This window comes from Anarhichas minor, unplaced genomic scaffold, assembly GCF_050575085.1.
Source record: "Anarhichas minor isolate MPS153535 unplaced genomic scaffold, ASM5057508v1 ptg000004l, whole genome shotgun sequence".
Lineage (NCBI taxonomy): Eukaryota > Metazoa > Chordata > Actinopteri > Perciformes > Anarhichadidae > Anarhichas > Anarhichas minor.
Window position 1 is genome coordinate 12,092,531 of NW_027466450.1, and position 23,124 is coordinate 12,115,654.

At 40.9% G+C, this 23,124-nt stretch overlaps 1 protein-coding gene across 1 annotated transcript in view; it reads left to right on the plus strand.

Annotated features, from left to right (window-relative positions):
- LOC142971593 (uncharacterized) overlaps positions 1-19,710 on the plus strand; it is a 122,219-nt gene extending 102,509 nt beyond the window's left edge. Inside the window, exons 26-51 of the mRNA XM_076112173.1 lie at positions 171-534; positions 866-1,031; positions 1,657-1,768; positions 1,989-2,209; positions 2,664-2,698; positions 6,137-6,182; positions 6,645-6,901; positions 7,920-8,125; positions 8,225-8,430; positions 9,034-9,111; positions 9,222-9,394; positions 10,079-10,316; positions 10,431-10,640; positions 10,826-10,915; positions 11,083-11,187; positions 12,715-12,951; positions 13,071-13,122; positions 13,437-13,651; positions 13,834-13,973; positions 15,795-15,884; positions 16,513-16,641; positions 16,792-16,869; positions 17,061-17,338; positions 17,660-17,718; positions 17,832-18,046; positions 18,440-19,710. Of these exons, the coding sequence (XP_075968288.1) occupies positions 171-534; positions 866-1,031; positions 1,657-1,768; positions 1,989-2,209; positions 2,664-2,698; positions 6,137-6,182; positions 6,645-6,901; positions 7,920-8,125; positions 8,225-8,430; positions 9,034-9,111; positions 9,222-9,394; positions 10,079-10,316; positions 10,431-10,640; positions 10,826-10,915; positions 11,083-11,187; positions 12,715-12,951; positions 13,071-13,122; positions 13,437-13,651; positions 13,834-13,973; positions 15,795-15,884; positions 16,513-16,641; positions 16,792-16,869; positions 17,061-17,338; positions 17,660-17,718; positions 17,832-18,046; positions 18,440-18,749 (4,310 nt within the window). The 3' untranslated portion in view covers positions 18,750-19,710. The remainder of the gene's footprint in view (positions 1-170; positions 535-865; positions 1,032-1,656; positions 1,769-1,988; positions 2,210-2,663; positions 2,699-6,136; positions 6,183-6,644; positions 6,902-7,919; positions 8,126-8,224; positions 8,431-9,033; positions 9,112-9,221; positions 9,395-10,078; positions 10,317-10,430; positions 10,641-10,825; positions 10,916-11,082; positions 11,188-12,714; positions 12,952-13,070; positions 13,123-13,436; positions 13,652-13,833; positions 13,974-15,794; positions 15,885-16,512; positions 16,642-16,791; positions 16,870-17,060; positions 17,339-17,659; positions 17,719-17,831; positions 18,047-18,439) is intronic.
- Positions 19,711-23,124: the final 3,414 nt, after the last annotated feature.

Consider the following 23,124-nt stretch of genomic DNA (forward strand, 5'->3'; position numbering starts at 1 on the left):
GACAGGTTTTGTTGAATTCTCCTTGTGTGTTTTTAAAGTGCTCTTGTGGATTGTTTCTTTTGCAATGAATGTTATATTAGACCACCTTTCTAGGCTCATCTTGGAACATTGCAGTTTTAGACTTCATGCCTTTCCTCTTCCCTCTGTTGACTCAACCCAAACACTCCCAGGCATGGTCCTGATGCTGAAGGGCTCCGTGTTGCACTTTAGCTTCTTGGACTGTATGGGAGCGCTCATTCAGAGCCCCCACGAGGTTTGGCGGGACCTCAACGCCCCCGAAGACCCTGACCGACCGCGGAGGCGCAAGCTGGTCCACTTTTCACCATCGTCCTCCCAGGACAACTACGGAGAGGGGCATCTGGCTGTGGTGTGCTCCGAGAAGCAGGCCAAAGTAATCTTGATGCCCTCACAGTCTTGCCTCTTTGTCCACAACATCACCGAGTCGTCCTTTGTACTGCAAGCCGACGTGGTATCTGTGTGCAACAGTGTGTGCCTGGCCTGCTTCTGTGCTAACGGACACGTTATGACACTCAGGTATTACCTCAAGTACTCATCTACTTACCTACAACTTACATATTTACCTGAAATTACCATGATATACTGTATTCTCAATTTTGATGTATTGTTTCTGCTGTGTCACAGACAAGGGCTACACAATTAAACATATAATAACTGAGGTCACAATTTGAGAATAACTCCTTTCTGCTTGGTTTGCTGTTAATTGGTGTTACCTTTGTCCTATGTTATTGATATATCTACTTTTTCATTGCGCTTTGATTTGTGGTGTGGTTGACTTTGCTCGTTCTTACGATACAGGTGTTCTGGTGTCTAACTCTGTCTTTTATTATTCTTTCTCTTCTCACAGCTTGCCCAGTCTAAGACCGCTGATGGATGTCAATTACCTGCCTATGACAGACATGCGTATCGCAAGAACCTTTTGCTTCACCAACGGGGGGCAGGCACTATATCTCAGCTCCCCGACAGAGATCCAGAGAATTACATACAGCCAGGAGATGTTTGACAACCTGCAGGTATCAATCTGTCTTCTATATTTACATTACATTATATCTGAATTTAGATTACATTATATCTGTATTTACATTACATTATATCTATATTTACATTACATTATATCTGTGTTTACATTACATTATATATGTGTTTGCATTACATTATATCTGTATTTACATTATATATATGTATATGTATCTGTATGTGTGTTCATCCTGCGCTCTCTGTGACATGCAACATCTCAGAATTTTGCTTTTTGTTTCAATGAAAAGTATGCATACATGTATGATGTGCGCATTACTGTGAGACCATTCTAATTTGCTTGACTTTTAATTTGCATCATCTCACATTTTGGGTCACTGCACATGCACAAATGATGTCGGTGGAGCTTGTAACATGATGCTGCCATAGTGCCACCTACTGGACAGCAACAGCAGCTACTCAGATGATGGTCCACCTAGTAAAATTTGTCACAAAGTGGACAAAGGGAAGAGTGTAGAAAATTGTTACTCCATCCTTCTGAGAATGACCATGATATGATCAACAAATATCAGCAATACAGTGCTGGTTCAGAATCGGAAATAATTGTTTTGAAAATGTATGAATTGTTAAGAAGTTATTTTTCTCCATTTTCCTTCATTTCAGGAGATGCTGGGGGAGCTGTTTACACCAATAGAAACACCGGAAGCCCAGAACAGAGGCTTCCTAAAGGGCTTCTTTGGAGGAAATTCTCATAACTTCGACAGAGAGGAGCTCTGTGCGTTTTTCTATTTTTCTATTTTTTTTTCTGTATGAAGGGTTTTATTTTAGGGTGTACTAATCCACCTGAAAATGTCACATGTAACTACAGTAATAAATCAATATCTAGAAGGAACTGAGTAGCAAAGGGCTAAAAATCCATCATAGCCATGTGACCAAGAATGGGTTTTTTTCTGTGCCTGCCTTCATATTCCTTTTTCACCTGATGTTGTTGACAGTTGGTGAGACATCAGCTGGGAAGGGTTCTCGTAGTCTGGCCCAGCACATCCCTGGGCAGGCGGGGATGGAGGGCATGAAGGTGGCAGCTAGCGGAGTCGTGGGTGACCTGGCACGGGCCCGCATTGCTCTGGATGAGAGAGGCCAAAGGCTTGGGGAGCTGGAGGATCGAACTGCACTAATGATGACCAGTGCAGAAACCTTCTCCAAACACGCTCACGGGGTAAAAGAAAGATTAATAAGAATCCATGAACATTATAAAAATGTTACACACAACCAAATTTATGACAAAACAATATAAAAAGTATTGTAAATAGATTTCTTTACAAATACCGTTGGAAAGTGAAACCGAATTAAAGTCACGATATGGTGAACTGAAACAGAAAAAGATAACCTCATGGTTGCACCAATTGACCCTTCACAAAGCCGCTGCTAACATCTGTCAGAGCTGGCTGATGCTGCACCGTGATTGGCCAGTCTGCGTTTTGGGGCGGGACTTGGCGAAGGGCGATGTAATATATTTAGAATGCTAAATTGAAATACAAATGTTTAAAAATGATGCATACAACAGCTTCAATGCAAACCTTTAAAAAATGTGGTGTTATTCTGAAGGAAAGGAAGCATTGACAACTTGTTATTCCTCACCATCGACTGTCTGTGACTTTTTCTTCTTACAGCTGATGCTAAAGTGCAAGGACAAGAAGTGGTACCAGTTCTAATAGCAAAGAGGGCTGAGGCAGCCCTTGGACTGCCAGGAGCTTTTTGCCGGAACAGGGACCTTCACTCTATAAATGAGAGCAATTAAAAGAGAGACTCAAGAGTGACTTTGTCTTTACGGCTTCTGGACAGGCTACGGCACTGTCACGTTGTTGAAGGAAGAGGACGTGCTAGTTCCTTATCTAGACATGTATAGATGAGGACAGAAAGAGAAAGGCAAATGGCGGCATTAGAAGGACTGATGATGGAACTGGAAGTATCCAACAAGTCTGTCTGTGTGTTTGTTTGTGTGTGTGTGGGGGGGGGGGGGGGGGGGGGTGGGTGAGCGTGGTTGGGTTTTCTAGACCTCACTGTGTAGATACTCAAAAGTTAAGAAACCAACAAGAAATGCATGAAACAAAAATGGATGACTATTAAAAATATCCAACTGCCATATTAAAAAGCAGCATGCTACTTTAACAGAAGATACACAAATAAAACGTTTTATTTAATAATGTAAGCCAACAACAGAAACTATAAAAAACGTTATATTTTTTGAAATATTGACAAAAAAATATATATAAAAAGGGAACTGTATACCTGCATCGCTATTAAGCCAAAACTAGTATTCCTTTCCCTTTTTTTAAATTTTTATTTTTGGTTCATTTAAATTTTTTTCTTAGTTTCAGCAAATATGAAATGCCACAATATAGATGCACATAGTTAGCTTTCTCTTCACACACTTATAATCATGCTGAAACGTTGTTCTTTTACTCTGGGCTGCACAGTGCAAAACACAAATCAGTAGTATTTAAACTTACCTCTGCACAGTCTAATCACACTAATTTCACTTTTTCGGCTGCTGCTGCTTACAAAAGCATTAAATGATGAGGAATATCTCACTTCCCAACTACAGTTGTATGAAAACAGAGAACAGATTGGTGTGAGACACAGTGTGTTTATAGCTATAGTATGAACCTATATACTATTCACGTGCCATAAAAACCAAGATGAGTGAATCCACTCACTGTAAACTAACTAACAAAGAGCTAATATGTGGTAGTCATTAAATGTTTGATCAAAACAGATGAGACACAGTACTTGGAGTTGACTAGAGGGCATTTATCAAAAGTTAAATAAGTCAGATTTCTTTATGAAAAAAAGAAATATGGGGGTGCTTTTATTTATTTTAATTTTTTTTGGGTGTTGCTGGTTCACCATTTCAGTCATTAGCTGCCTTTGTTAGATGTATGAGTTTAGTGAGCCATAAAGTGTGTGTGTCAGAGAGAGAACGAGAGAGCGAGAGACAAAGACGGCCACAGGTGTTAAGCAACTGACCTCTTTCTCTGCCAAAGCAATCAAAAATGAATGACACCCTCCCATTTCTCTCGCCTCAGTCTTTTAGAAGTTGTGGTTTACGCGTTTTCAGGGTTAAACTTGAGCGGTCCTCTTTTCATGATCACAAACAACGATTTCAATGATTGTCAACGTCTTTGTGACGGATGTACGAAGAGGAAGTGGAGTCACAACGACTTGTGAATCGTTTATCAGTAAGCGTTTCAGGAGAAGTAACAGTATTTTTTTCAGTGATGTTCAGATGTAAGTCAGTAGAAGAAGCTATGTACATGTGTAAAACATTTGCAACAATTTCAACTGAAGGCAAATATGTTATTTTTTGTTCAATATTGTTCTTGATGACTATGCTATCTGCTTGTCGCAGTCCTATATTTGATGGTGATGGCCTCTCAACTGAAGGCTATTGTATGTTAAAAACAACAAATGTTTCATGATACATGGTTGTGTATCATATTGTGATTGTGTTGTACATGTCAATGGGTAGCCACATGACACAGGCAAACAGCATTAACTGAGGAGGATATTTCGTACTTGTGTATTTGTCTGTATTTTGAATCGATCTGAAAAACCAAACAGGATTATTGATATCCATTTCTGACACATCCGGCCTTTATGCACACAAGCATTAAGGTGTTGCGCCTTGATCACGTTGACATCACTCCCACATAAAATATGCACAGCGACACCTACGCTCAAAACCTAAAAAATAACACAAGTGAATCCATCTGCATTGCTAGTCATTTATGCCTGCTTCCTGTCAGGCTGCCAAGGTATTCATTAGGCTTGGCCTCCAAACCCATTTGTTTACACTGAACCCAAGTCACCTGAAATCCTAAATCAGTGCCAGACAGATTTCATTAATACACATGATTTGATTCAATGAGGTGTCTTAAACATGTAAAGAAAAAAAAAAGAAGAAGAAATTCTCTACTATCTCTGTACCGTCAATGAGATTTGTGTTCAGTGCAGTTCTTTCAATGGCAGAGAAAACACATTAAAAAAAAAATCTAAAAAGAAAATTTAAAAAATCTGACTTCTACTGACAGGGTGTTTTGTTAGTATGTTTTTGGTTTGTATGTTTTTGGTTTTTATATTAACTGTACAGCTCAATCTTGGCAGAAAGGTGAAACTAAACAAACAAAAAAACTACAAAAGATAAAGACATTCTTGGGATATTTTTCTCTGTATATGTTGTACCTGTTACTGCTGGTACTGTATCTGGTATTCTGGCTCCGTCTAAATCACTGGAACTCTGTAGTTCTTCACACTGTAGTATCCTGAAAAGGCATTTCTCTGGTTTTCTCAATGATGGCAGCAAAGTTTGTCTTATTTAAATGGATTCTACCACTTTTTGTTCTTATTGATATTATACTAGTGTAATAGAAATTACCTGACAAAAAAGAACTGAAAATATGTTGATGCAAAAGCAAACTGAAATAAACATTGATTGATGTACACAGTTGAGAGCTCTGTTTCACTTGTCCCCCAATCAGTTGCTGTTGTCTTGCTTGTATGAAGTGTAAGGTGGTGTTTCCTGGATCATATTGGCATCTCCACATCAGTGATTCTCAGCTAGATTGGGACTTCACTACATTTATTGTACACCTTAACTAGCTAGTTTTATAAAAAGCATGTAAGCTAACAAATTGTTATTATTATCATTATATCTTGTCAATAAAATGACAACAGTATATAAAATAATTAAAATCAGCTCCACCTGGACCAACCACAATGGTATATTCTGCTATATTAATAATACTGCATCAGCAATAAAAAATATATATAATATAAGATTTGATAATTGTAAAAGGGGCCATTTTTCTACATTGAGCGCTAGCTGACGTGACATAATATTCACTTGACATTTTTAATACATGACTTCTACCCATAATGTATAGTATTTTTACAGTCTAACATTGCTAATAGGATATATGATTAAGAAGAACACTGTGAGTGGGAAAGTTCTCATTCGGTGCAATCTTTTATAGCAAATCTCTCCATAGAATTCCATGCTTCCAACAATGTGTCACAATGAATTACCCACTGATTAAACCTTTAAAAAGTAAGCCATATTCACAATTCCATCCCTTTCACTCAGCATCATCACAGATGAGAACATCACACCCATGACCGGCCCATGCCCAGCATGTAGACACGGCTTACTTCCGGGTTTATGTGCAATCAGATTCAGACCAGGAGTCAACTGCTCATTCGGCCAATCAAAGCCAGAGTCAGCGTAGTGGCGACCAATCAAATGGCTGGAACCTGCGTGCTCGTCCCGCCCCGTGTTCATTCAGCAGATAGTTAACTTCACTGTACAAGGATTTGGGATCTAGCTAGTTAGCTAACGGTAATCTGTGTATCACAGAGAGCATATTAACATAACACAATGCGCGTATGTTAGCAAGATATATGCTATTAGCAATGCCACTTCTGAGATGTGTTGTTCCAAATGGAAACGGAACGAGCTAATGTTAAAACGTAAACTAGCATCACAGATTAATATTCAGTCTCTTGATGTATGGGTGTTTTTTTTTAAAAACAACAATGGCAAGTTTGGGCAGTGAACCGCTGTGTGGGGAAAAGTAACGGCTAACGGTTAACAGGAACAGTGGACACTGGACAGGTATGTCTCTTCGGCTACTTTCGTGGCTGCTGCTGCTGCTCCTCTCTCTGGGTCTGTTCAGACACGAACTCCCGGGGGCTCGGGCAGACTCGGTAACGTCACCCAGTGCTGCAAAAACTTTAGTTTGGGGACCTGGACTCGAAGCAAACGTCGTACTTCCAGCTCGATTCTTCTACGTGCAGGCGGCAGACAGCTCGGGGAGAAAGTGAGTAACGCTCGGCCTGCTAATCGCAGAGAGTACGGTTATTTTTTTCCAGTCTCAGCAAACTGTCAAATGTTATTGGCAAGCAGTGCTGCTATAAAAATGCTCCACGTAGCATCCTTCTTTGGATTTTATAAGGTGGTGCCAGTCTGAGCAAATGTATGAATTTTAGTGGCAAGGAACATAATGTGTAACTTGTTTTATATATGTAAATACGTGGTTGTGATGGAGCCAGAAGAGGTTTGTGTCTATTATGTGATTACAACAATGTATGACAAAATTGTATGAGTTGTCTCATTGTTAAACAAGTCAAATCAGCAAATATTCAGCCCCCAATAAGGTTTATTTATGTTTACACTTTTCTTCATTGTTTGTTTTTAAAAGTAAATACTTTATGGGGTAATGTTATGTTAAACTTGAAAGCCCAGGTGTTCATTGTTTCCATAGAGAAATGAATGTAGTCAAATGTTAAAAACCCTCACTATTGCATTATAATTTCTAGAAAAAACGTATATTGTCTCATATTTGAATTATAACCTCCCTCCAATTGTATTGACGCAGGACAATGTTACTGTATTTATTTATTCATCAGGACTGCATGACTACAAAGAAAGGACAACGTAGTAAATCTTTTCAATCGTGTTGAACTTTTAAACTAGTCAATAGAGAGAGCGATAGAGAGAGAGAGAGAGCGATAGAGAGAGAGCAGACATGAAAGTCTGCACCCAAGGGTGAAAGACTCAGACAGCCTCCAACGAACCCCTTTCATCAAACAGCTCCCACGGGCCCAATGAAGGTATCGCGCTCTATTTTGGAGTTACTCGGTGGGTGTCGGCTTTCACGCATTCTTTGGGTGTCGAGATGGATCACTTTCATAAGATAGCTGAGTCTGTTTCAGTACCAATGTCTGTTAAAGACATGTTTTATGTTGCTTGTTTTCTACACTAAACTAAGCATTTTTACTGATGTTACACTGTGACTTGTGTGCTAGCATGTCAGTACTTTCATTCCTAACGGGAGCACATTCTCCACGTTTTTTTCTCTCCCTCACAGTTTAACAACATCACCCGGTGAGAAGACCTTTGAAGTCAAAATTGTGGCTCCAGTGGAGGAGTTCACCCGCATCTGGATCCAGGTCCTGGATCGCCACGATGGCTCCTTCCTGGTTCGCTACAGAATGTACGCCACCTACACGGACCTCCACATCCACGTTCTGCTCAAGAGCAAGCATGTGGCCGGGTCACCGTTCGTTCTCAAAGGTGGAACACAATCCATGTTTCCTACAACACGTTTGTTCGGATGAGATCTGTGTTTTTTTGTTTTTTTCTTAATGATGCTTCTGTGTTTTTCCTCTGCAGGCCCAGTCTACCATGAGGGCTGTGACTGTCCCCAGCCCAGTGGTTCTGAATGGGAGGCCCACATGCACTGTCCTCAGTCCTTCCCTCAGATAGACAGGGACCTGGCCATCTACTCTGGTGTTGACCCAGATGTTAATGCGCAGGAGATCCCACGGCGCTTTGGACAGAGACAGAGCCTCTGCCACTACACTGTTAAAGACAACCGGGTACCTCACACTTCAGAAACACCAAACACAGAAGAAATAAGATAAACAACCAATATCAGCCTGGTGTAACAGCTAACTGATGAATTAGTCAAACTGTAACTTTAACGTGCAGGTCATTTTACAAAAGAATCCCCAGTTCCTCTTACAAATAACCATCAGACCCAAAGGGCAGTTTAGTAATAAAGGGTAGAATTTATTTAGGCTGGAAAGTAAGTAGGGCCGTGTGATAATGTAAAGGGGCCCAGGAGAGCCTGCAGCTATGTGACACACCTGTAAGAACAGTCTACCAGGTGTTCAAGGGTACAATCTTCATTCCACTGTGGAGGTCAGCCCAGGTTCCTGTAATGGTGATACGTCTAAAGCCTCGTTCCCACAGTGCTAGCGTTACCTGGGAACTTCCGGTAATTTATCAGTTGGAAACACTCGTCTGACAATACAATCCCAATTCAGGTCCACTTATTATTGGCTTTCCAGAGCTTTTGACCATAATCCATGGTCTTCATCAGCGGATGGAGTTTGCAGCTAAGCATAAAGATGATTTGCTGAAAACTCCGGTGACGTTTTTTTGCTGATTTGGCTTCTTTTTTTTTTTTATTCTCTTAGGTCTACGTTAGAACCTTTGGAGAGCATGTGGGTTTCAGAATCTTTATGGATGCGATCCTCTTGTCACTCACCAGAAAGGTAAGCTCTTCCTAAACTGTCTTTAAACCTGTCTAACACTGAAACATTTGAACAATTTTAATCTTTTCATGTTTTATTTGTCCCTTGTTTCCGTTGTGTTGTACGTTCAGGTGCGGCTCCCTGACATGGAGTTCTTTGTTAACCTGGGCGACTGGCCGTTGGAGAAGAGGAAACCCACTGAGAAGATCCATCCCATCTTTTCCTGGTGTGGCTCCAACAACACCAGGGATATTGTCATGCCCACCTATGACCTGACTGAGTCTGTCCTTGAGACCATGGGGAGGTGAGGCTGCGCATCCATAGCACAAACACCGTATGCAACTTTGGATTAAGCTGAAAGAGTTGTCATTAGTCTACCAATAATACCTGGGAACCCTTAAAGGAACACTCCACTGAAAATGTTATCGTCTGAGTATAAACTACTCACTTCCTGGTGGCTCTGAAAAGTGGAAGACGGGAGTCATAGCCGGCTTGGACACATTGCCGTCCAGTAGTTACAATATGCTCTTCTTCCCTAAGCAGATGACAGCGGGGGAGAAGTAGGCTTGTGTACACAGACCGTGACGCTGTCACAGTGCGGACTGAATAATGTGGAACCAAAATAGACCTGTGCCAGGATGCTCATTATTTCCTCAGCGTTGCTTCGTGCATTTCTGTGCAGCGCAAGACGGCCAATTGGTGTGTGACAGCAGAAGACAATTTGCTAACAAATATTTTATATTTCGCATCTAGATTGAGCAAGCAGAACAGCTCTCCATATCAGGCATGCATGGGATGTTTTTACCCTGCAGAAAAGATAAAGCAAAGTACCTGCACCAGGGTTCAAATAGTTTATAGACACTGAGGCAAAGCTGACAGTGTGAAGAGAGACCATTACATAGGTAAAGTAACAAGATGACGTTAGTTGTATATGCGTGACAGTGAGGTTCTTTACTTAATATCTGCTTTTTCATTATCCGATGAACAGAGTGAGTCTGGACATGATGTCGGTGCAGGCCAACACCGGGCCACCCTGGCCGGGGAAGAATGCCACGGCCTTCTGGAGGGGCCGGGACAGTCGACAGGAACGCCTGGAGCTGGTCAAGCTCTCCAGGGCTCACCCCGCCATGATAGATGCTGCCTTCACCAACTTCTTCTTCTTCAAGCATGACGAGAGCCTCTACGGGCCGCTGGTCAAACACGTGTCTTTCTTTGACTTTTTCAAGGTGAGAGTGCATTTACAGTGCCACTGGCACTACTAAGAAGTTTTTGTTTTTTAGAAGCTGATTTTTGAAGATGGTCCTTTTCATTTTTTATTTCTGTCCCATTTCCACCGCCAGTACAAATACCAAATAAACATTGACGGCACTGTTGCGGCGTATCGACTGCCGTACCTCCTGGCGGGAGACAGTTTGGTCCTAAAGCAGGATTCTGGCTACTACGAGCATTTCTACAACGAGCTTCGGCCGTGGGAGCACTACATCCCACTCAGGGCGGACCTTGGAGACCTGCTGGAAAAGATCCAGTGGGCTCGTGACCACGACGAAGAGGTGATGACGATAGTGAATATGGCCATTGCAAATTCAAATTTTGGGTGTGAATGCTATGATGTGTAATTCTATTCAGTGGAGATGTATTGGCCTCTTTAAAGAGAGTTTATTTCCTTTTGTCTTTGTTGGTGTGATTTAAAGAAAAAATAAATAATAAAGTTGTTCTGATTCTTGCTTTCTTTCAGGCAAAGAAAATTGCACTGGCGGGTCAGCAGTTTGCTCGCAATCATCTTATGGGGAACAGCATATTTTGTTACTACTACAAACTTTTCCAGGTAACATTTCGGCAGTTTCAGAGTCAGTCACACTGATGACGAGGTGTGTTCCTTTGGCGCTGTATTCCCTTATTTATGTGACTCTGGATAAGATGGTTTCACATGATGCAGAATTGTCTTCCCTGCCTGTCATAGTCCTCTATGTAAGTTCAGTGTTCTTCTTACAGGAGTACGCCAAACTCCAGGTCACAGAGCCCAAGATTCGAGACGGCATGGAGCTTGTAGAGCAGCCCAGTGATGACCTGTTTCCATGCTCCTGCCACAGGACGAGGGTAAGGGACACCGTTAGGTTCATCTTGCATCAGAGGGACTTCGTTTCGGTTCACCTCAGCTCACAGGATTACACGAGTCACCAGGATATCACCAGTGGAGTCTAGACCCACTGACGTGAATAGGCCATTTTGACATGTCAGTGCAGGATACACACAGGTGTAATTATTAGCCTAATACTGGTATTAATGTTTAAACTTTGGTTCCTAAGTGTGGCTCCCGCTGGTGTGCGTGTGGCTCCCTCTGGTGTGTGTTAGGTGTCAATGCAACTTTTTAAATGAACATAAAAATGAACATAAAATGTAGAGCAGCCCAGTGATGACCCACGTTCCTGCCACAGGATGAGGGTGAGGGGCACTGCTAAGTTTCTCTTGCATCGGAGTCACTTTGTCTAGGTTCACCTCACCTTACAGGATTACAACAGCAACAGGACTAGTCAGGCAACATAAGTGAACAGACCTGTGTGGGTGGCCAATGGATATGTGGGCGTTTTAAATATGATGATGGGAAACCATCAGCTACCATTTCCATTCAAACCAAACTGCTGTGCATAAGTACGCTGCCTCTTATTGGATTTTACTCATTATATTTTGTCAGTGTCTGATGTCACACGCTTCTTCCCACATGCTAAATAAATCCAGCTAATTTAAATGCTGGCACAGATGTCGTATGAGTGACACCACGTCTCAGATTCCAATCTTAATCTTTTTGTTTGTTTTTTAGGTGAAAGATGAACTTTGATTGACCCGTCGTCCAGTTACAGAGCCGTCCTTCATATCTGATATACTGCCAAATCATGTTTTAGATTGTTAAATAATTGTTTGACTATGACTACCGCATTTCATTTTTAAATAAATATTTTTTTGTATGTTGAAACTGGTCTTTTTTCTACTTTTGTTGTCTACAAATGCACACAATCCCACTGCAAAAGCATATATATATATACACACAAACAAAACCTAACTTTGCCTTTTAAAGTGCTGTTGAACTGTGTGTTGTGGCGTTTACATCCTGAGACATCGCACATATTAAAGCCTGAGATCTCTAATTTAACTCTGTATTATGTGTGAACTCTGTACGCTGCATTGTCGTCAAACATCTGACATGCTGAGGTGGCTTTGAAAAAGACAAACAAACCCTGCGTCCAATGATGTATGTCATTTAGTAAAGCTGTAATGACTCCTCCTGAACAGTAGATGTCACAATGAGTCAGGTTCCACTCTACGGATTTCAGAGAAGAAACCTCTAAACAATCTTGTAATGGACGAGGAGGGTTAAAAGAGCAGAGCGGAGTGGAACCTGTCCCTTTTCATTTCTAACGCCGTGTCCAGTGACCGTTCAACGTCGCAGCTCCAGTTACACTGCGCATGTGCCACTCCGTGTAACAAGACCGTCTCATCCTTCTTTCAATGGCCTTGGTAATGGAAGAGTTTGACGAGGTAAATATCAAACATTAGCCACAATGAATTTCGTTGGGAGACTGGACACACTGCTCACTGACTGCTCACTGACTTCTCACTGGCTTTCAGGACAAAGTGAAAGTGCCATTTGGGACAAAACATCTGGATGCTGCCATGTGTTTCCCTGTCTCGGCAACAGATGTTCACACGGCCGTCATTCTCACACATGGGGCGGGTGGAGACATGAACTTTAAACATCTGGTTTCTCTGGCACATGCCTTGGCTTCAAATGGCTTCCTTTGTTTCCGTTTCACATGTAAAGGTTTAAACTTGTCTTATAAAGTAAAGGCGTACCGTGCTGTGTGGGTGAGAATTTCCATTCATTCCAGACATAGCAGTCACTATCCATACAACAATCCTGTGCAACAATTAACAGATTCAGAATCAGTAGGATGTTTTTACACACCTGTGTTTGTTCCCCCTAGGACTTCTTGAAATCTCTACAGAAGTTTACCATAAAGCACATATTTGTTGGAGGTAAGCAACACTAGTGGGTGTACATGTGGCAATTTACCATGTATTTGTATATGTACATGTTGAGTTTAATTTCTACGGTGTGGTATGAACAATACAATAATAGACGGATCAATAAAGTTACTTATAATGGGTCATATTCTGAAAACTGCATGCACATTTTATAATGTTTGTAATTATAAATTCCAGTATTGGTTAATCTGCCCTTAAACATTTCTAGGTTTTGCTAAAATTGTGCATTGTTAAAAAAAAAAAAGAGAATACAATATGAAATACAGCACTCACTGGGTATGATATCTTGTCTCGAAAATCCACAGGAAGGTCGATGGGATGTCGTGCTGCTGCAGCTTTAGCCAGGCAGCTGAGCGATGACTCCCAGGATGCAGTGCAGGGTGTCATCTGCCTGTCGTTCCCTCTGCATCCTCCGGCACAGACGCATGCCCATCTGCAACGGAGTAAGGATCTCAGGGGGCTACCGGAGCACCTGCCTGTGCTGTGTGTGTCAGGCACTGAGGACATCATGTGTGACAGGGTGAGGACGGTTGGGGGGGAGGGCTTTTTTCAGGCAATTTCTTATACAGTTGTAGGATTTTCAATTTGTATTTACATAAGTGTGTATGCATTAAGTTAACTTTTTTTCTACATTATTTATATTTATTGATCATTCCATTGTTTTGCATTTTTTAATTCTTATTTTGCTTTTTGCTTGCTCAGGTCCTTTTTGAAGGGACGGTAGAAGAAATGAAAGCTAAAGTTGAGGTTTTCTGGCTGAAAGGAGGCAGCCATGGACTGGCAGTGAAGGGAAGGTCAGAGGATTCTGTGCTGGAAGAAGTGAATCTACAAGTCATCACCTGGATGAGTAAACAGGGAACATAGATTCATTCAGTTATTTCTTATTTTCTTTGTTTTTGTTACGTTCTCTTTTAATAGTCAAATAAAGGATATATACTTTTACACAGTGTGGACAAATTGTTTTGTCTTTTTTATAAGACATTCTAGAAAACTAAAGGGTTTTGTTTTGTCTGTTTGTTTTTTCATCCACAACCCAGCCAGAAACTCTTCAAAATCTGACACAAATAATACTGTGGTACTTTACATTGACTCTGCAGCACAATTTCAAACGATATACGATCTCTAAATTGTATAACCAGACTGGTACACTGATTTTACTCTATTTATCATATTTCCAGTACAAGAGATACCATTTAGAGGTATGTCCTTACAGTTTACAGGTGCCTTAGTTATCATGGCAACTGACCTCAGTGAGAACTCAAGCTAGTTTGTGAGACCAGAAACCCAGGGTTGATCATGGGATTAAGATTAATCCCAATTTAGTTGTTACATTTTCTTTTTGTTCTTTTAAAAAAAATATATAATAAAATACAGTTTACATTTTCAAGGGTGTTTACCAGAAAATCCACTTCCAGAGGTTGGCTCCTTGATTTCTCTCTCTAAAGACATTCTACAAGTACATAACCTCAACACAAGATAACACGTAATGAAGAGAAGAACAATACATTTGTATAACGCTAGGGGGGGATAAAGATCTATATTTAAAAAACGTAATACAGTACAACTGTATACGGTTTGAATTGCTTTTTATTTTAGGGAGTGTTGAATTGAATTCATCTATTGTTTAAACATATTGCTTAAAAGTAATAAAGCATGGTTTCTTGAATTTACATTTATGGATACCCATATTAAAATTGCATTAATCGTGTACTCATAAGAGTTTTACTGAGTCCTATTTTTTAGGACACCAAACAACGCATTCATTCAAAGCATCAATATTGTCATTAATAAAAGCAAATAGGTTTTACAAGAACATCTTCACAATAGGGCAATGCCAAAATAAATGCACACCAGTTCCTGGACATTCACAACAGAAACTACAACTCAAATCAATAACCTCCAAATTCCATAACTTTATTGGTGATTAAGTATCGATGAAATTCAAACAGCATAAACAATACTATTAGTACTATTGTCCGACCCGCAAATGAACCGCAATGTGTTGTCTGTGCCTTTAAGACAAACTCTGACGTTTATATTTAGTCGAATACGATTGGCTGGCTCACTTCCGTATGTTTCTTTCTAGGGAAGCATGGCAGGAGAACCGTGGAACAGGGTAAACATTGCTTTTCCCGGTGCCGTTTCTTGTGTCCGTGTACACTTCAGTTCAACTACAGGTACGAATCATTGTGCGGATGCTAATTTAGCGGTGATATGCCGATGATAGACCAAAGACACTCTTTATATATGCCGCTTGCAACCCACGTGTCAGGGGCGTGAATCCACCCGCAGCAGTGATGATGAGTTGTACTCTATCGTTGAATGAACTGTGATGTTTGAGTGTTGTTGCTGTGACGCAGGTGCAAGTGTTAAAGTCCTGCTGGTGGAGAATGAGATGGTGCTTAAGCTTCTTCGGAGTGAGTTGCTTCAAACGGAGGTACGAGTTCTCTACGAGCTGCTGTACATCCTAAACAACAGCTCCAGAGGCAACAAGACGTTCAAAGGCTTAAAGCAGGTGAGGACTGTGGATAAATCCTCCACATCTGGCCACTACATGATATGTGATTGTTGAACTATGTTAGTCCTGGTGATGGGAAACATACACATAGAAGAGGTAGACCTGACAAAGCTAAAGAACTAACTGATGTGACTTCCCTCCCACAGGTTGAACAATGCATAAACAGGCTGAAGAGCATGAAGCTTGATGTTGCTCTGCAGGACCTGACAGAGTTGTGTCCCAACAGATTCCAAAGGTACATAAAAAGCTTCACTGGCTCAGTGTGATGTGCTGTTTCTGACAGATGTTTGTGAACCTAAAGGCCAGCGTCAAACGCACTCTTTGCTGTTAAATGTCGCACAGTGTGTGTGTGTAAGCGTGCATGGATTAACTGCAATGAACTATAAATAAATAATTCACTGGAGCGTGATCGACCTATGCAGACTAATAATGTCCCCGGCACCGATCTTCCACATCAGGTCAGGAGGTCATTTCTATGCTGTAGGTTTTGTCTGGTATACTCAAATTCAATAGTGTTCAAAATACATTTAAAATAAGTTAATAATATAAAAGGAATTGAAACTTTACATTTCAAATTTTTGAAACAGATAATAAAAAAACAACGTGCGCTGTGATGTGTGCATTACAGAATTTTAAGCTGCAAACTAACACGGTTTAACTGATCTGCCATAGCGGAGTAAGGAGTCAATAGCCACCCTATGGCTTCAGCTCAATACTCTCCTGTACTTCTTCTCAGTGCTTAAAACCTGTTAAAAGGTTTTACTATGAGATTGTTACTGCCAATGACAGATATGTCGCCATGTCATTTTTACAGCAGTGAATCATTTTTGTGTGTGCGTGTGCGTGTGTGTGTGTGTGTTTAGAGAACTGAGCATCAAGGCCGGGGAGTGTGACGTCCCCAGTCAGCCCATGCTGGAGTGGCTCTGTCTCAAAGTGCTGGGAGCCGGCCAGCTGATGAGCTGCACATTGAATCGCTGCAGCAGAGCTTTCATGTATCCTTTTTTTAAAGGTGGTACTGTTCAGAAACATGCAGAGTAATCTGACAGAAATCTTTGTGAATCTCTTTGTCTGAATTAAGTGCGATAGTCTTTGCTTTCTTGATGCCACCTCGTGGGTTTGTCCTTAAGAGATTTATGCTTCAGACTCTCAAAGCAGCAGATGAAATGGGAGGAGTTTGTTATCTTGAATATGGTGATAACCAGCATGCTCAGTCGTCTCTGGTGAGTGCGCTCTTCCTCATGGTCACATCTGAAAAGGCCGAGAAATGCAAAACGATGCAGAATCCTACCGCACAAGGCAGCTTTGCATGTTGAGTTTAAAAATACATCTGCATTTGAAATGTTTGCTTTGTGTTTGTTTAGAAACCACTGCCTTGCTCAAACCTAAACCCGCCTTCCTTGTGCTTCCTCAGGGTGATTTCCCGTGGTATCCTGGTCAGCCTGTCCACTCTGTATCAGCAGCTCCTGGAGCTCCTCAGAGAAGTGGCCAACGCCCAGCCCATGCCCTTCCTCAAAGACTTCTCCCTGCCAGCAGATATGGCTCAGTTCCTGGGTCCTTCTGATGCATTTCTACTCACCAAAAAGCCAGCACATGGCCAGAAGCAGCAGAGGAAGGAATCTTCTGCTAAAGTCAAGAACCAGGGAGAGAAGAGGAAAGTCAAAGAAGATATGGGTGTTTCTATTGAAAGAGGTGTGGGGCTTTTTCATTGTTCTGTATTCTGTATGACTCAGTAGATGCAGGGCAGTAAGGTGACGCTGCTATAAAGGACACAAGTCTTTCACAGGAGGGTGACAAACAAACTGCAGATTCTGACAAATCACTCAGCCTGTGGTCTAGGTGGTTTGCTTTCATAGCTACTGATAGTTGACAAAATAATCCTCAACGTAGCCTTGTGTGATTTGATGCTTTTAGCAAAGCTGTATATTTACCCAGTGCTTCATTTTCTCATCTCATTTACTATGCAGAGGGAACAATGTTACAACAGTATTGACGTTATTGTTATTTTTTCAGGTATCGGTCTTGACACTGACATGAAGCCTTTTCTCAAGGTTTTCAGGGACTTTACTGAGGTATGTGAGAGAACCAAATATATATGTGTATATATATATATTTAAAGAATACGTAATTGCCTATCGTATATGTAATCGTCTTGTCTAATGATTACATCATTTTGTTACCTAAGGGCAAGTCCTTCCCACAGAAAACACACCAGGCTGACAAGAGACAAAAGTTCAAGAGACGAGTGAGAGAGGCTACAAGCTTCACAGACATGGCGACGCATCTCGAGGAAATGATCACATGGTGTCAATCCCAGAAGCTGGAGAAGGAGAAACGTCTTTTAACTTTCCTGCTGTTAAAGTGCCAACGGCTGAAATGCCAAGAGGCAGCAGGTTACAAGTAAGAGCAACACGGGAAGAATGTTGGTCAGTGGCCACTTTATTAGGTACGGCTGTGCAATCTAATGCAATTCAATAATTTGTTAAACAATGTTGCCCCTAATTATCAAAATGTCTGGGGCAGAATAATAAAACCCGTCAGAATATAATGTAGTCTAGTACAACACCACCACTGACTATTACCTAGACAATTTATTATTATTATTATTATTATTAAAAGCCACATAAATTAGGACCTTTTGGCAGAACAGTTGTGTTGGATTGCATTAGACTGTACAGCTGTACCGTATACGGTAGCTACTATGTGTCCAGGAAAAGTACATACTTAAGTATGTGACATTGGGTTCTGCAAATACTGATTGCTCCTATTTCTGTAATTCGTCCTCATCCCCAGCGTCCAGAGGAGGTTGCGGACCTTCAGACAGGAAGCCTGCTGGGCTTCATCTCCTCAGGGGTCAGTGCCAAGAGCCTGTCGGTCTTCTGCTCGCCTGAGAACTCGCTTTCAGTCCCTCAGGAGTCGATTTAAGTGTTCAGCACTGAGAACTGGTGTGAAAAAGAAACGGGTGAAGAGGACTGAGTCATCGGTGTCTGGACTGTCAGGGGACGACCAAATAGACAGGAGTGCATGCGAGGCGACATCCCAGACCGCCAGCTGTGACCGCCTTGATGACATAGATGATATATTTGCCTCTGTAGGTTTGTGACACTTTGGAATAGACACCTCCAAGGAAACAAATGACATAGCTCACTATATGACACATGCAGCTGTTATGAAAGGAAAGAGGGAATTCGATGTGTAGAGAAAACTGATGAATGGACATTGTATGAAGTGCTAAACAGTAGCAGTCACTTTATCGCAGAAAGAGAAGTGTGGATTTTTTTAATGGGTAAAAAGGTAGATTCAACTTGTTTGGTCTAATAGTGACTGAATAATAAGGTATTTAAATATTTTGAATGGAGAAACTTCAGAGCAGGCAAATCATCCAAAAACATCTGCCGCTCCTGTTGATTGTCTTTTGTCTCTGAAGGACCAGAGTGTTGAATGCTTTCGTCACAGATAAAACCTTCATAGCAGTCGTTTCAATTGAAATATTTTGAAGCGTGTCTGCTGCAACAAATGTGAACACAGATATTCAAAGGTTGCGCTTGAAATCCTTAGACTGTAAAACCCCATAAGCAAGAAGGTTGATTTTTTTTTTTATTTTATTTATTTTTTTTTAACACTGCATATACGCTGTGCAAAGAAGTAGCTTTTTTTCTTCTTGTCACATTTATACAATATCAATAAAATGCTAATCTTCGAGACACCGTTAACTATAACACAACCAATCCACATTTGTGAGGCGTACAGTGCAAATGGAACTGGTTCAAAGAGAAATACCAGAGTCTGACCTGAATCGTTATTTAAACATTTATAGATGTATCCGTTGACTGTGGAACTTCTTTATGATACAATGTAATGGACTTGGGTTGTTCCTGAGCACTGAAGCCACCGTTTATTGGTACTAAACACCAAATGAGGCTTTAGTCCCTTTCAGACATGCATACGGTGAACAGTCCTAGAGGAGCTGTTAAGTGCACATCTTGTTCCACCCTCTGAAGACAACACTGCAGTATAATAACATGCATGTCTTATGCCCAACGCAATAAAACCAGTTTAATGAACCATGCAATACTGGAAATGCTTATTTTAGGCAGTGAAAGCCGTGCATGTTACAGATCCCATATCAAAAAGGCTTTTCGAAAACACTCATGGTATTTCTGGCTCCACCTGGTGGAGTTGATAAATGAATGCATTCAATGGTGAGTTCCAGGCTGTCGATTGTTCTCAGAGAATATGAGATGAATCCCTCATCCTTGGTAATCGTGAAGCAGATGCGTCGCTCTTCTCCTTTGAATTGAATGTGTGCTGGAGACTGTGAGTGCTGATAGGAACGGAGAACACACTGGCAGTGGTGTGTATTAGTAGGCAGGGTGGCCCGAGCTCTAGGCCTTTGCAGTCAAGTATAAGAACTGTGCAGGTGCCACCACATCCAAAACGTGCAGGTGTCTGGCAGTCCACAGCGACCGGGATTGTTCAGGATTGGAGGCTCTGCACCAAATTAGAAGCTAAAGGGTTAGTTTTGCTGCAGCCTGTGTGTGTTTTTTACTGCCCACCATCTTGTCATCCTTTGCCAAAAAAGACACAGTTTTCCCATCTGCACAAATACACCGGTGCAGTTTTCTTCGCCCTCACCGAGCACTGACTGGGTTGAGTTATGGTCTCACATTAGCCCGCCAGCTTCATTTGTCCATATGAGTCTGCAGATTCCTGATTCCTGTGCTTTCTGGGTTTCATCTAAACACGTTAGTCAAGGTGGACTTGTGTGCTCTCCTGCAGAGGAAAAGCCTTGAATGTCTGCTTTTTGTATTCACAGGCACGTAGGTAGTCGGACGATTTCTTTCTCTACATGAAGTTTGAAGGAGTGACTGTGCCAAATGCTATCAGTATCCAGAATTTTACACTTTTATAGGCATAAAGGGGGATACACATGCCGGCAAAACCTTTTGAACACTTAATTTAGCAGCTATTATCTCCAACAAAATGTGAAAATAATCAATTTTTCTTGCAAATCTTCTCCTTAGTAGAAGTGAAAGCACTCCTGTATGAATTAATCTACAAAAACGATGCAGCAGAGGTGAGTGCCTTGTTGGAAGATTTACTAAAATATATACTGAGGATATTATTTTTCATGCAATGCAAAAAGACTGACTTTGACCTTGCTACTTTTAATTAAGAAATACAAAATAAAGTAAATTCAATAACATGCAGTGACAACAATTAAGAGACGTGTCAGTGGTGCATTCTTCATCGACTGTACATAACGTCACCAACATGCCTGCAGAGTTTGGCTTTGTTTAACTCTGAACAGACTGTGGGCTGTTGAGCTGATTAAGAAGTGTCTACATTTACAGACCTTACCTCAGCCGCTGGTAAACTGATAGGATGCGTAGGGAGAGGCCACAATTTGTTGCCAGTAAGCAGTAATGAAACGTAAAATGCTGACATGTAACTGTCAGTAATTACAACGAACATCTCTACTAAAAATATTCAGCTGTACAGGTAATAAAAACTCTATCCAGTTACAGAATTGGCAGACCAATTTCAGCAATAGCTTCACTGTGGTCAATGTCTTTTTTCAGCTGTACACCCTACAGCCCGCATCATTATCTGGCTGGGGCAGCAAGTCTTCAGCACCGTCTGCTGCCACAGCTTAAAGAGTAGGGAGACCATAGACTGTCTGTCTACGTCTGTCAGCCAAGAGGTATTTAATAGCTTGTCATTGTAAATAGATGGTTCCACATGGCCAGGTTCAGTGCTGGAATTGTGCATATTTCTGTTGAAATGGATGGTTCTCCAGGGATTCTGTGGAAAGCATCAGTTATGGCCTGTGGGCATATTATGACCTAAAACAGGAGAAGGAATATACAGGGCTGCACCCTCCAATATGCTGCTCTGCAATTTATTTTCCTCTCACCTTAATAGCAGAAGGGGAATAGAGCGCCCAAATGTTCCAGGTCTCAGCTTATGAATGGCTTGGCATTAAGGAATTCTCAACATTTATGCTCAGAGGTGTACAAAGTCAATCATATTATCTCCACAGAGACCGACCTAGAGCATTAAGCTCCATTACTCAACCTGGTCTCCAATATATCAATGATAAAGCATACATTTGGACCAAGGCCATGAATAAAGTGAAAACTAGTACAGGAAACATGTAAGCTTGAAATTCTCATTAAGGCCAGAGGGGTACACTGAATATAAATGGTGTAGCCGATAGCCCTACAATAAGTGTACCCTTTACTATAGGGGCTTTCAATCCCAGTGCAATATATATAGAACATACATTCTGTAATAACATGTTAAATCAAGAGTATGGCTTCTGTTTTTTTTGTCTGTGTCCAAGAATATACGTATATGTGAGAAAAACCTTCAGAGCATGAACTGCTCCTTCATCAGTGCCGTATACTTAAAGGGCTGAGACCTGCAACATACTGTATGTGTGTGCTCTATTCCCCCGCTGCAATCAAGATGGAAATAAAATAAAACGTGCACTCCTTTTTTATTCTTTTTCATGTTTGAGGCCAATGTCTCCGAACCTGGGCTCATGAAGTCTTTCGGGAGAGCAAAGTGACGAGCTTTTAATCAACTAAAAAAAGCCCCCAGTTGTACCATAACCATCCTTCCATTTACTTTCTATTCTCACTTATTCTTCTCAATGGACACCATTAGAGCATTGCAATAAAAAAGATTACATTGCCTGTACCGTTACTCATTGTAGACTACAACAGCGTCACTAAGCTCCATTTTAAGCATGCAGTTCAATCGGACGTCATATACGTGTCTTTGGCTTCTTAGTTTTCTGAACTGAAAACCTAACCATTTGCAAAGAAATAAGGATATAATTGTATTGTCAAAAAGATAAACCATTAGTTTTGTATTCAGCCACTTGTATAACATCATAACTAACCATTTTGCAAACTGTGATACTGTGTTTTGAAAATGTGGCTGTATATTGTACCATGCTTGTCTATGCATTTATAGATTTCCATTCATTTCTATATGAAAATCTGCAGCAATTTTGATAAGTAATTGTTGATGTACCTTCTCAAATATGAACATTTCTTAGATTTATATCGTATCAATGAATATCTCAAATTTGAAAATGTCACCGTGGCACTGGGAACCCGTGATGGGTAAGTTCTCCCAATTTAAAAGACTAATTAGTTAATCAATCAGGAAAGTAATAAGTTGATTAATTGATGGTAAAAAAAGAAAAAAAAGTAGCCCTCATCTTTGTAATCCATCACAATAAACGGCTATAATTATTCAAAAGTTGCAATGGGCAATGGCTGCACGAAACAGTAAACCCATTTAAAGAATGTGAAACTATATAAAAATGGTCAGCAAAATGATTGAGGATATTTAATTTGTAATTAAGAGTATTTAAGAGCTATAACAAACACATGTGTTGCCACACAGATGTTCTGTGTGTGGATTTATCGACATTACAATTTATTCTTCTTTTTTTTAAGTAA